Here is a 12735-nt window from a genome sequence, read left to right as displayed (position 1 = left end):
TTAAATGTGGTAATGGGTTTGGAGGGGGTAAGGTCAGGGTCAGGATCTGGAACAGACTTCATCTTTACCCGCCCCCAGCATATCCTCACACACACACACACACACACTCAACCAATTCCATAACACCCCCAACCAATCTGATAGGAGAGAAGTGCTTTAGGCATTATGGGTTAAGGCCTCATCTAACACCCATGGGAAATCACAGCAAAACAATGTAGGGAGATGCACCGTGACTGATGATATTGGTGTGAAATAACACAGACTGAGTGACGTTCAGAGAGAAAGCGGAGAGAGAGAAAATGATAGAAAAAAGGGGCCACAGATCGAGGTTCGGTTAAATAGAGTGAAAAATTGACTTTAGAGAGAATAAAGCTAACATCTTCCCCTGCCTGATTTTCTGCCCTTTAGTTTGATGATCACTGATCTTTCTGTCTGCCCGCTGGACAGACTGAATATCCAACTGAGTGTTGTTTTGTCAGGATCTCAGACTGACTGTATTATTGACTGTGTGACTGCTTTCTGTAGCTTGTATTGTATTTGTAGACTGTGTGAAAAGGTGTTAAGAGTAGGTGAAACGGTGTTAGATTTTGTTTGAGTCGGTGCATTTCGTAAGATTTAAGATGTGCACGAGTGTGTGTTGGTGTGTTGGTTTGTGTCCAGGGAGCAGATGCTGAGGCGCTCATGGGGAAAAAAAACTGGCACTCCCTCCCTTATGCCCTTCATCCATCCATTCATCCACCCATCCAGAACATATCTGGGTCAGAAGACTAAGAAATACAATTATCTTGGTCCTTCAGAGTTCCCTTGAACATTGTTACTGTGTGTTGTACTGTATGCTGATGCATTGTAACTACAGTGTATGAAAACGCACAACACATCTGTAGTTCTTCCAGCTGCTCCAAAATGAATCCTGGATGTAGAAGCTGCCATATTGTGCATTTGGAACCAGAGTCTGTGCTGTATCGAATTCCTGCCAACACGCCCGTCCGCTCAAATGCAATCAGGTCTTACCTGCCAATCAAGGCGTCGAATGACAGATACCGTCTTTGGGAAAAAAAGTTTCTGGCTTGACGATGTCACATGACAGGGGTGGGATTTATGAATTATACTGCGGCCAGCCACCAGGGGACGATTGAGATATTTTGAGGAGCTGTATTGTCGTTCATTCTAATGCGCATGCTGCTACGGGTCTGAATTCAGCTCAGAGTCGATATTCCGGTCTTAGTGCGTCCCAGCCCATCTGCTTGGAAAGAAACACGCCTACAGCAATAGGGATGGTCGTCTCTGAGCTTCACACGCAACCACAGCAGCTGATTTAGCAGATTAGCATGGTTAGAAAGAGACAGGTGAAGGAAGCTCGCAAGCCTTAATCAACTGATCAGAGATCAACTACAATTTGTGACAAAAACAAAAAACCCGACATAAAGTATGAAGTGATGCAAAGGTAAAAAGTTATTGTTCAGTGTGGCTGCCATTCTGCTGTGATGCAATCCCCTTTTCTCAGATTCTGCCAAGGCTTAGAGCTTTTTTAAAACAATATTTTGCCCGATTGTCTAGGTTTTTATTTTTGTCGCCATCAACTCTCAAATTTGGCCCCAGGTAGCATTGGCATTGCTCCCCCTGCGCCGACTATCAGACCGTCAGAGGAAATACCATTTTCAGTGGTCTATGCCCCCTCCGCCCCTCCATCTCTTGGGAGTGGGAGACAAAGGAAAATAGAGAAGTGGTAAATTGAGGGGAAATTGAGAGAGCGAGGGAGTGAGAGAGAGCTGGGTGAAGAAGAGGAAGAGGGAGAAAGAGAGGCAAAGGAAGAACAGATGTGGTTCATTGAAGCGGCACTAGCCCTCAGTCAGAGACAAAGACCTGAGAGCATGAGTGCATGATCCTCAACTGGAAGCACGCTGGAAATTACAGACTCTGTGTGTGTGTGTGTGTGTGTGTGTGTGTGTGTGTGTGTGTGTGTGTGTGTGTGTGTGTGTGTGTGTGTGTGTGTGTGAAGGAGAGAGAGAGGGAGGATAACAGGAGAGAATGGCGAGAGACACAGACAGTGGGGAGGGAATATGTGGTGAGACGGGAGACTAATAATCAGCAATGGAGCTTAGCAAGGAACTCACACACACACACACACACACACACACACACACTCACACACACACTCACACACTCACACACAGTTAGAAATACTAATAAAAATCTAGTCAATAATCTTTGTTTGAGGTTGCGCGCCAAACAGCCCATTCATCACCAGACAGATTAATATCTCAAGATTATTTCGGAGCTGTGGCTTCATCATCCTGTTGGGTTAAATGCTGCAATGCTAAATAAATTCCACCACATGAAATCAATACATCAATGCCAGCACACAGCTCGCAATTTTAATTGTTTTGTATTCCACTGGTGAGCATGGACTTATTTGAGTTTTTGCCTCCAAATTCTTTAAGCCGGCCGCAAACACTTATATAACGGATATTTCATATGTGGATAATATGTTACTACAAACGCTGGTACTCCACTGAGGCTTCATTTTGAATTTTTAACATCAGATTCTTACCGTTTGCAGGCGGCCACTGCTGCAAGATGAATAGATAGTGCTATTTTTTATTGTAAGTACCAGGTCCTGAGCTATATTACAGACCCATTAACCATCAGATGCATCAGATGAACATAAAAATAATGTTGCTGTTAATGCTGTTGTTAGATGTGGTATAGTTTAGTGTTTTTGAGGCTGAAATCATCTTGATTTAGTTTAAATGCAGTGACAAAGGGATTTAAAGCCACAGTTCAAGAAGATGAATACCACTCTCGGCTTAATATGAATTAATATTAATATGAATCCAGGAGACAGTTACATTAACTTAGCATAAAGATCGGAGGCAGGGTGAAACACTTAGCCCGGCTCTGCCCACAGGTAATAAATTCCGCCTACCAGCACCTCTTTAACTTAACTTGATTTATGCCGTTTGTTTAATCCTTCCAAAATGTCTGTGATAAATCCACAACACATTGTTTTTACACATCGGTATGTACAGAGCAAAGGTGCTACAGGCAGATGTTGTGACCAGGCGAAGCCAGGTGAACTGTTCCTCTTGTTAACAGACTTTTTAGTCAGATAAGTGAAGTGATCTTGGCTTCAGCTTCGATTTTGAGAGACGTTCTAATATCGTTTTGTCCTGCCCGAAATCTTTGGGATATAAGTTGCATGTTGACCAACACCGAGCAACAATCTGATGTGATTGTGTTTGTTTCTTTCTTTTTCACAGTTCATCCTTGGTGTTTTTATTATTTTAATCATTCATTGTTATAAGTTTTACTTCTCTTTTGTCAGGTTACTCAGAGTAGGACCCAAATGCAAGACACACAAGTAGGCAGATGAAGAACAAATAACTGAAAAAAAACACAACCAACTAGAATACTAAGAGGAAACACAGACACTCAACAAAGTTCACACCAAAAAGGGGAGGGAGCACACAGACTACATACTCAAGGGGCTGATTAACTAATAGGATGCAGGTGAACACTGAAAAAGGGCAGGAAATCACACAGAGGCAGGAAATGACGAGCAAAACACCACGGCTGAGGGCAGAACTTCAAAATAAAACAGGAAATAACAGAACCAAAACTCAAACTATGACACTTCTATGTCTTATGCCAGCCAGCTTATTGATACAATACCATTTATTTTATAGTTATTATCATTATATTTAAGTGTGTGGTAACAAAGATCTTTATTTTTTTAACAGCTCTATAGTACAAACCATGGATGTGATGTGATACATGTATCATTGTTGTAAAGCAGTAACATATGCACACAGATGAAACACCATATAACTTTGTTTTTAAGTTTGCTGAGATGTCAACTTACACGGCTCACTTCCAGTTAATAGATTTTGGCTTTTTGTGGTAAAAAAGATGCATACACGTGTGCAGGGAAGTAGCAGCGTCCTGTATCGGGGCTAACACACTATGTGGTACCGGATCAGTGCATTTACACCTGATCCAGCATTTTTCACTCTGGCGAGATTGCTCATATTTCTTTTGTTAAAGCCTCATTTTACCTTTCAGATTTTTCAACAAAGCTGTGCATAAATTAGTTGATGCTTCTTTCTTTTCATCAAGTTGAATAAAGTTGCAGCCTGTTTTGTTTCTACATCCCACAAGTGGTTCACGCAGCTAACTTTGCCAGGAGAACAGCTTGGACACATTTTTCACATTATGTCCCTTTTCACAAAGTGAGAGAATACTGCGGAGTTAGTAGCAGTCGCGTCCCGCCTCGCATTGATGACACTTTGCCAAATTCAGCTTCTCTCTGATAATTACCTTTTCTGTCTATTTGGTGTGTTTGTTGGAGAGGCTCATTAGAAGAGCACTGATGGATACTGTACTGAAATAATTATTACCCCTCCCCTCCCAACCCGCGGTTAACAGAGAGAGAGAGAGAGAGAGAGAGAGCAGTGAATGACAAAGGGAAAGGGTGACGAAGGGAAAGAAAGATTTGGAGCAAGACGATGACTGGAAGAGACCAACAGAGAGAGAATGATGTCAGCGAGAGGAGAAGGGAGAAATGTAGAGAGATTTTTACTCATTAAAAAGAGGAGCACAACAAGGGGAGATGGCATTAATCAGAGCTTGGCGCTAATGAGGCATTTACTCATTAGGCTGAAATAGAGAGAAGCCAAGGAAGAAAAAAAAGGGGAGACAAAGGGGGACGCGGGAGAGAGAGAGAGAAAGAAAGAGAGACCACGGTATGAATTAATGGAGAACAGAGCAGGTAAATATTAAATAAGAGAGCAGGAATGTGAAGGGAGGTGACGGAGTCAAGTGTGGATGTGGAGGGTGGATAAGTGGTGAATGCACAGTGTACAAACAGACAATGTTGACCCAGGTGTTTATGTGTAATAAGTCGATCTCTGTGGGTCTAGTTGCAGCCCTGCAGTCTGTGTTCAAGGGTTTACTGTTGACGATTTGTGAGCTTTTTTCTTCCTTTAAGATAACCACTGACAGCACACCAGAGAGAAAGTGGACGCAAAGAGAGAGAATCAAAGTCTTAAAGCAGAAAAAAAGAGATGTATCATCACAGAGGAAATTTGCAAATGAGGGGTAAGCTATTTTTGCTCTCAAAGTGCTTTAAAAAAAAAAAAAAAAAAAAGGGCTTCCCAATGGACTAATGGCAAAAACAGCGCGAGAGCAAACATGGCGTGTGTGCAAAAAAAAAAAAAAGCGTGTGTTTGTGTGTTCCAGTGCGGTTTGCAGGGCGGCTGTCTGTGGAATGATATATGTCTCCCCTATCCTAAGTGGAGTCGTTAATATGTGCATTATTTAAACCAAGACGACTATCATAACTGATTTATTGCACGTCTTCCGGGCTTTTAGAATTAAAAGGATTGAAGAGGAGCCGGAGCAGATACCCTGCATTGCGACTGCAGGGCCCGTTCGCTATGTGGTCCTACTCTGCCACCGCCGCCGCTGTGGCATAGAACTGAAGCAACGAGGGACCGACAAATGTTTATTTACTTGCTTGTAGTCGGTTGTGCAATGATTCGCAGCTCCTGGCTATAATTTAAGTTATCTCCAGCCAGTGATGGTGACTGCTCAAGCTGTGGTGGACGAGCTGAACAAATAAAGAGAAGAAAATATCTCTGTGTCTGTAGAACAACACGACTACAAGAGTCTACAGATGTGCTAGCGGCTGTGCGAGGCTTTATGGGGACGCAGCAGCATTCGGAGCTAAATGCTAATGTCAGCGTGCTGGTGATGGTTACTGTCTCCAGTCACAGACTATCTCATGATACCATATATCACCCAAGACAAGCATCCACATTTCATCATATCTGTGTGACTGAAGAATAAAAATATACCCCTAAAAAGGCTACAAGTGCATTGTGGTGTCAGTTTGACAACTGAGATAAAACAATGTACGAAAATGCCCAATATGTGCCAACAGAAAACCTCTTTTTACCGAACAAAATGCCTAAAAAGATGCTAGAGGTGATTCAGAATGATTAAATTCCCAGTGAATTTCATTGTTTCGGTGCACTGATGTCATCTTGTGGAAATGTTAAACTGTAAAATATCCTGCCTCCATCACTCAAGTGTCTGATAACCACACGTGAGGTGGTCACTACAATATCAGCTGATACATTGATATTGGAATTTTTAATATCTCCATTATCGTTTTTCAGCATCGGCCCCACAGATCCAGTATCAGGCTGCACAAAGAAGTTCTCAGTCTTATTGTAGTGTCACACCGACTGCAGCTTGTCCATGTCAGCGTGTGCCATCGTCCCAGTGTGAATACACCATTAACTGGCAAAAAAGGCTGAACGGCCAGAAAGCAGAACAGTGCTGCAGGTGAAATGTTCAAAGGAGGGGCCCAGCTGTGCTCGCTAAAAATGTTTTCAATCTGTTTAACTCGAGAGTTTCTTTCATTTCAACCTCGTACATTTGACAAGCTCCATCGTGAGGAGCCTCGTGAAGTTGTGACCACGATGAGTCAAAACGGCCCGAGAAACCGAGAGAGGCTGTTTTAATGAAATGATCTGTGTTCTGCCAGTGTGCCAGTAATACATCGCAGGAAGAGGCGATACATTGTGTTGCCGTATTGAGCTGATGGGAATATGATTAGTTTGGCAGTTATTTGGTCATATAACAAATTAATCATTCAATCACAGCAGCATTAAGGTGAAAAGTCTGGGAGCTTAAAGTCGTTTGGATTCCTCCACTGGGAACCTCGGATAAACAAAATATAACAGTTTTTTTGCCAGTACATGTTGTAGATGTCGAGATATTTCCCATGATAGTTTTGACTTGTTGGTGGCGCGAGATGAGAAGCTGGGAGTCCCCAAAGTCATTAGGCACCAATGTAGATCGGTGCCAATTATGTGGCACAAAAAAATCTCGGTCTCATGTCGGCAGCGGAGCAAACATCAGGGGAGCACCAAAGTCGGCGAGGTTCACTCTCCGGGGGCCTTGAATGTGTATACCGAATATCACGGTAATCCATCCAGTACCTGTGGAGATGTTTCAGTTTGCCTCTCAAGTCTTCAAGGCACCCGCAGTGTTGGGGATGTCCTTTTTTTTTTAAGAAGAAAATAAATGAGGAGAACAAATCATCGCTGCATTTGCCTAAAACCAAAAACATCTACACTTTTAGTTAGTGACCCTCCCCTGACACCACAACACAAAGCCTCTCCTCCACTGAAATCATTATACGAGAGCTTTCCGGTGCATGGAGGAGCACAAAATGAAAACCGAGGCTCTCGCACCCCTCTCGCTTGATCTTTCCCTCCCTCTGTCTGGCCCCCCTCCCATCACCTCCCCCTCTCCCTCCCTCATTGTCCTCGTCATAACCCCGCCTGTGTACGATTGTGATCTAATCTGAGCGAACCCAGATCACTGGAATTATAAATCTGACATCTATTTTTAGCCGGAGCCTAACCTTCTCCCTATCTGTCTGTCTGTCAGACCTCGATATGACAAACTGTTTGGTTTTAATTAAAAATGTTTTTAAAACCTGCGCCGCCATTCAGCCCGATCTGCCTTCTGTCTGAGGAGGTAATTCAACTCTCTCTCTGTCTCTCTCTGTCTGTCTCTTTCCAACTCTTTCTCGCCAGGACTCTGACCTTGTCCTGACGTTCAACCTGTCCATGCATCGCTCCTGGTGGATGGAGAACGGCCCCGGGTGCAAGGTGACACCCATCAATCCCCCTCCCTCCTGGGCACCCGAGGACCACCGATATATATCTATATCTGGCTGTCTGATGGATTTTCAGTTCATAGAGGTGGCTCACTCCTCGCTGCAGATACTCCTGGCTGTAAGTACTTGAGCCAAATTGGTACTCTCTAGTTTGCACTGCAATTTCAAACTCGAGTACCTGCATGGAGCTTACACGCAATTACATCTCAACCTATGGCTTTAAATCGCCTTTAAACTAATGGGGGTGGCCTGTCGCTCACACTGGGTGCTGCTGTTACAATAATACAAAATGCTAATTTTTACTTGCTGTAAATTATCATCTTGTCTTTGCTTGACGCTGTAGCTGGTGTCAGGACGTTTCTGAGGTAACGAGCAAGGGATTCTCTGCACGCTGAAAAAGTGGAAATTGAGGGTGAGGTCTGGATATCAAACATCTTAACACACTTAAGGCAGTTGGGTTATGATAAGAGTGATAGTCGGTATCCAAAGAGTTCCTGTGTGTCTTTTTTATTGCTATTCCAATCCGAAAATGGAAGTCTTCGCACAAAGTTAGTGTTAATTAGCTTAACTCCTGTTTTTACGGGAAGACAAAAGCACAGTCAATCAGCACTATAGGGCCGCTTTATGAGATTTTTATGGTAAGTGGGTTAGCAAACTGCTTCCCATTGACACATTCAGCTGGCAGGAAGCAACATAGCATTTATTTATGGTCGAGGCTCTGGTCACACAACAAAGTAAGCTCAATATTCCCTCTATCTTTTTTTGGTGTCCACCGTCTCCTGCTAGAAGCATTTTGGCTCGTTAGCTGATAATCGTTCTCCATTTTTCAGCCCATTTGGGACTGGACAGTGAGCGAACAATGGGTAGTAGCTGCTTGTTGCTGCTGGAAAATGACGCTGATGAAAACACTGAGGCTAAACCACCAAACACCGAATGTAGAAATCGTGTAAAACTGAAACAAGGAGCTGAAAGATGGTTAAAATGGAACTGCAGAATCAGCTGACATTTGGTTTTGGCTAACACTTGACCCAGTGTGTTAACACACTGTGTTAAGATAACATTTTTTGATAATCTTCTGTGTGAGCACAAGTCGGTGCGGTAGGTAAATTGTGGGCTTAATGTTATTTGTGTGTGTGTGTGTGTGTGTGTGTGTTCGAGTGTGACACAGCGCTCCGAAATGAACGCAATTATTCAGCTGACGATCTTTACAGCTACACTAAGTCGCACATTAGGTTTAATGTATTCTGAAGTGTATTGCAACCACGCCAACTTCTTTGTGTGTTTCGCAAAGGGGTTGGGCAATTGTGTGTGATTGTGCAACTTTGTGGAATTTTTTTTTTAGAAAAATAAAGCATCTAGTCTCCATTTAAGTATCCACGTTAATAACCTCATATCCTCATTAACATAGAATGGGCTGGATAAGCTGCTTTAGGGACTCTGAGGCTGAGGTTTTTTGGGGTTTTTTTTGCCGTTCTCTGTTGTTCATTCTGTCTTATTTCATTGTTACAAAAAAGCGATTTCCCCCTCTGTTTTTTCCTCTGCCTGTCTCGTAGCCCTCGCCCTCTGTATTTCTTCCTCTCCTGCACCGTCAAACTGCGATAATTAGCAGGATCAAAGGAGACAGCGGGGAGAGGAATAAAGAGTGGGAATGAGGGAGGCCTGTCACTTTTCATCCGAGTCTCCTCTGTACTTTGGCTCCTTTTTTTTATTTTTTTCGGGAGTGTACTCAGGCATTTGAATACAGACGCACACGCAGTAAACAAACCGGCGCTTTAATGCGGCTGCATGCGTCATTACCCCGACGGAGAGAGTTTCGATGCGTCTACCTCTTTTCCCCCTCTCGTTCTGCATCTTCCTCCCTCCTTCCTTCCTCCATGACTGTCTATCTCTCTCTCTCTCTCTCTCTCCAACTGGCTCTCCTCATCCTCTGTCTGTCAATCGATAGTGGTACTTATAGTGTGGCTGAGTGCCAAGCCACCACACAGCTGTACCACTGTCTCGCTGTAATTGGTGTGTGGAAACACTGTCATGCTCCATGAGCACACACTCAACAGTCTGACTGTTTCACTGGCTGACTGGCTGGCTGCTTCACTGTAATTGGTAGAAACACTGTCAGGGTTGTTAATAACATACGTTCAACCAGTCGACAGGCTAAGCGAGGAGCTGGGGTTTGGGTTTTCGTTGAACTCTGGTTATCTGCATGTTTACCGGTTAGGTAGCTGTATGTTTTCTGGCAAATTAAGGTACTTTTTGTTGGATAAGAAAAAAAAAATCAGTAGAGTTATGTCAGAACACTGTGTGGAAGGTATAATAGCTGTTGATGCATTCCAGCTGTCAAGGTCTCCAGCAGAGGATATTTTTGTTTGTGGCTGTATGGTCAGTTGCGTACGAGATGGACCTGGTTGTCTAACCAGCTCATTAAAGGTTACAGATTGATTGTGCACCAATCAAGTTGTTCTTTATTTCAACATAAGATGATACAGTTTCAGGCGTTGCCCCATGGTTCACATAGTTTTTACTGCTGACGAGTTAAAGGGGCACCATGTATTTTAAGGAGAAATCCAAACTCCTAATTTTAATATTTACAACATTAATGAGATAATAATTAAAACTCTGAATTATTTATAGTTTCCAAGTTTGTTTAGCCATAAAAAATCAGCCAATGAAGATCTTTTCTCTTCATATTGCACCTTTAACTGGATTAGTTTCCCAAACTGCAGAACACAAAGTGGCTTCTTCACAATGTGGTGCACGGTATGAAGATAGAGGGTTGAAACTAAGCAGAAGACTCTGGCTTCTCCAAAGAGTCCTCAGTCAGACATCAGCTAACGCCATCACTGTCAGACTGCAGCACAGTGGGGGAATGTGCGAGTACGACTGTGATTACAGCTTTTTTTTTTCATTTCCCAGCTTTATTCTACCTGCTAATAGCACAGTCAGAGTGATAATTAAATAATATTTTACAACAAAAAAACAATCTGAGATGAGGCTCCGTGCTGGCTCAGTGGTCGAGACTGCACCTCCGCAAGTCATTTCAGTGATTAACATAACTTCAACCAGAGCGGAGGAACTAATCAGTGAAATCACCCACTGTTGTTGTTATTTTGGAGGAGTCAACCTGCATGCACTCAGCACACAGTCCTGTAACCTTCACAATGAGGAGAATGCGCACAAATTACGACAGTTTTAGGCCAAATAGTAAACAATATCAACAACTCTAGTTAAATGTGTTTCGCTCCAAATTGGTTCATATCTTTGATTTTTGTGTGAAATCCAAACTGAGGCAGTTCTTTTAAAGTGGCTTATGACTAACAAGCAGTGTAAACTAGACAGTCTGAGACGGTCCAAGTGGGTATTCAGTATGCATGATACAAGTAGAACTACCAACACAGAACCCTGTTATTAGGTCACAGAGGAGGCGATAACAAGAGTCTGCAGCCATAGCTCAGCTCCATGAGGTTATACCTACGGACAGAGATGCTTTCAGCTTAATACAAATCTCAGCATGCTAACAGGGACAGGGGTTTTGTTAATTCTGTTATCTAATCAATGTCAGGAGCATTCAAAGGGCAGTGTGTTATTATAATAGTAATTAAGGTATACTGTAGGAAAATACAACTCATCATCCATTAGTGTGGTGGGAAATGGAGTCATTAGCATCGGAAGTGTTGCATTTATTTTCATTTTTATTGACAAGAGTGAATGTGGCATCATGCTGTTTAACCAGAGACAATGATGTCACGTGCGGGTCAAATCATATTCATGAAAAGCAGCATGGGACCCGATTTGTTTTCATAGTCGTTGTTATTCAAAGATCAGGGCAGAGAAAGTAAAAGAGAAAGAACAACGCCGAGAATTGAATGTCAATCAACCAAGACAACCGCCGTGCTCTAAAGCACTAATCCCACATTTGTTGAATAAGTAAAACCTCCCATTTTTTTGTCTGCAGCTGGTTTTATATTTTTGCTTTTCAAATTAAAACAAGTATGAACTTCTTAAATCCTTTTTTTTTTTAAACTTGCAAACAGGTATGATTAATAGCAGGTGCAAAATTGTTGCATGATTCGTTGGTAGTGGATTTTAATTTGTGATTCATTTGTTGTTGTCCTATGTGGCAAGTTTTCTTGTAGTTTTACACAAGCAACAAATGGCACAAACAATTGCTGATTTAAATAATTGGATGTTATTATTGATTGTAGTATTGCAGTGATTTTTCAGAGCAGTGTTGACTGGCCGACAAAGTATTTCCATCACACATAATTTACGGAGGGCATGGAGGAAAAAAAATGGAGCAAAAATATGAGTGTGAGCTTAACCGGGCCTCTTCAGCACATAAACAGATTTAATCCCACGAATGTGACACCTTGATCACAACACAGTTTGTCTGCAGGAGAATGATGCAGCTGTAATTGAGGTTAATACATTTTCATGGCAGAGTAATACATCCAACACAAACGAGATTACCACACAGGCAGACACAAGCTCTACAATTAAGATTCCCTCATAAACAGTCTGAAGGTTGTGGGTGTAAAGACGTAGGAAATGGGAAATAATTAATTATGGGTCTAAATAACATCATGATCTTCTGAAATGTTGTTCATACATGAACCTGTTAGCTGATTCAGTTTTTTTTCATGACCTTGAGGGAGATGGTGCAGTGGCGTCAGCAATTTTCACTGCCATTGTTTTGGCAAAATGCAACCTCACCTTCCTCCTTGCTGGAGGACGAACTGCATCACCGGGTGACTGACCTATAACTGCCTTCCCAATGGCATCGGTCCATGCTTTTTGTGAAAGGTCTCATCCCATGACGCTTCCCCCTGAATTTTTGGTCTCGCAGAACACATACTGGAGATTTTCCCTTCCTTATCAAACAGCTGTTTGACATTCCACTAATTTCTGTCCAAGCTCCTTTGAAAACCTTCAGGGTTTATCAGAATCTTTGCTAAAAGGGCCGTTGGGACTCGATTATTGCAGGAGAGAACGATTCAGTTATCTTTTGTACTTTAATGGCATTCCCTTGCCACGTGGCAAATGGGCAC

At 42.6% G+C, this 12735-nt stretch overlaps 1 protein-coding gene across 2 annotated transcripts in view; it reads left to right on the top strand.

Annotated features, from left to right (window-relative positions):
- The window catches only part of nkain2 (sodium/potassium transporting ATPase interacting 2), an 85916-nt gene that overhangs the window by 53331 nt on the left and 19850 nt on the right, over positions 1-12735 (top strand). For both annotated transcript variants that reach the window (XR_005072526.1, XM_037086550.1), the window contains exon 4: positions 7611-7811. Coding sequence is in view for 1 of the 2 variants with exons in the window: in XM_037086550.1 (XP_036942445.1) it covers positions 7611-7811 (201 nt within the window). In the remaining variant the exon portion in view is untranslated. The remainder of the gene's footprint in view (positions 1-7610; positions 7812-12735) is intronic.

This window comes from Acanthopagrus latus, chromosome 22 (genome assembly GCF_904848185.1).
Source record: "Acanthopagrus latus isolate v.2019 chromosome 22, fAcaLat1.1, whole genome shotgun sequence".
In the NCBI taxonomy this organism is placed as follows: Eukaryota; Metazoa; Chordata; class Actinopteri; order Spariformes; family Sparidae; genus Acanthopagrus; species Acanthopagrus latus.
This window is presented reverse-complemented; position numbering and strand designations above follow the sequence as displayed.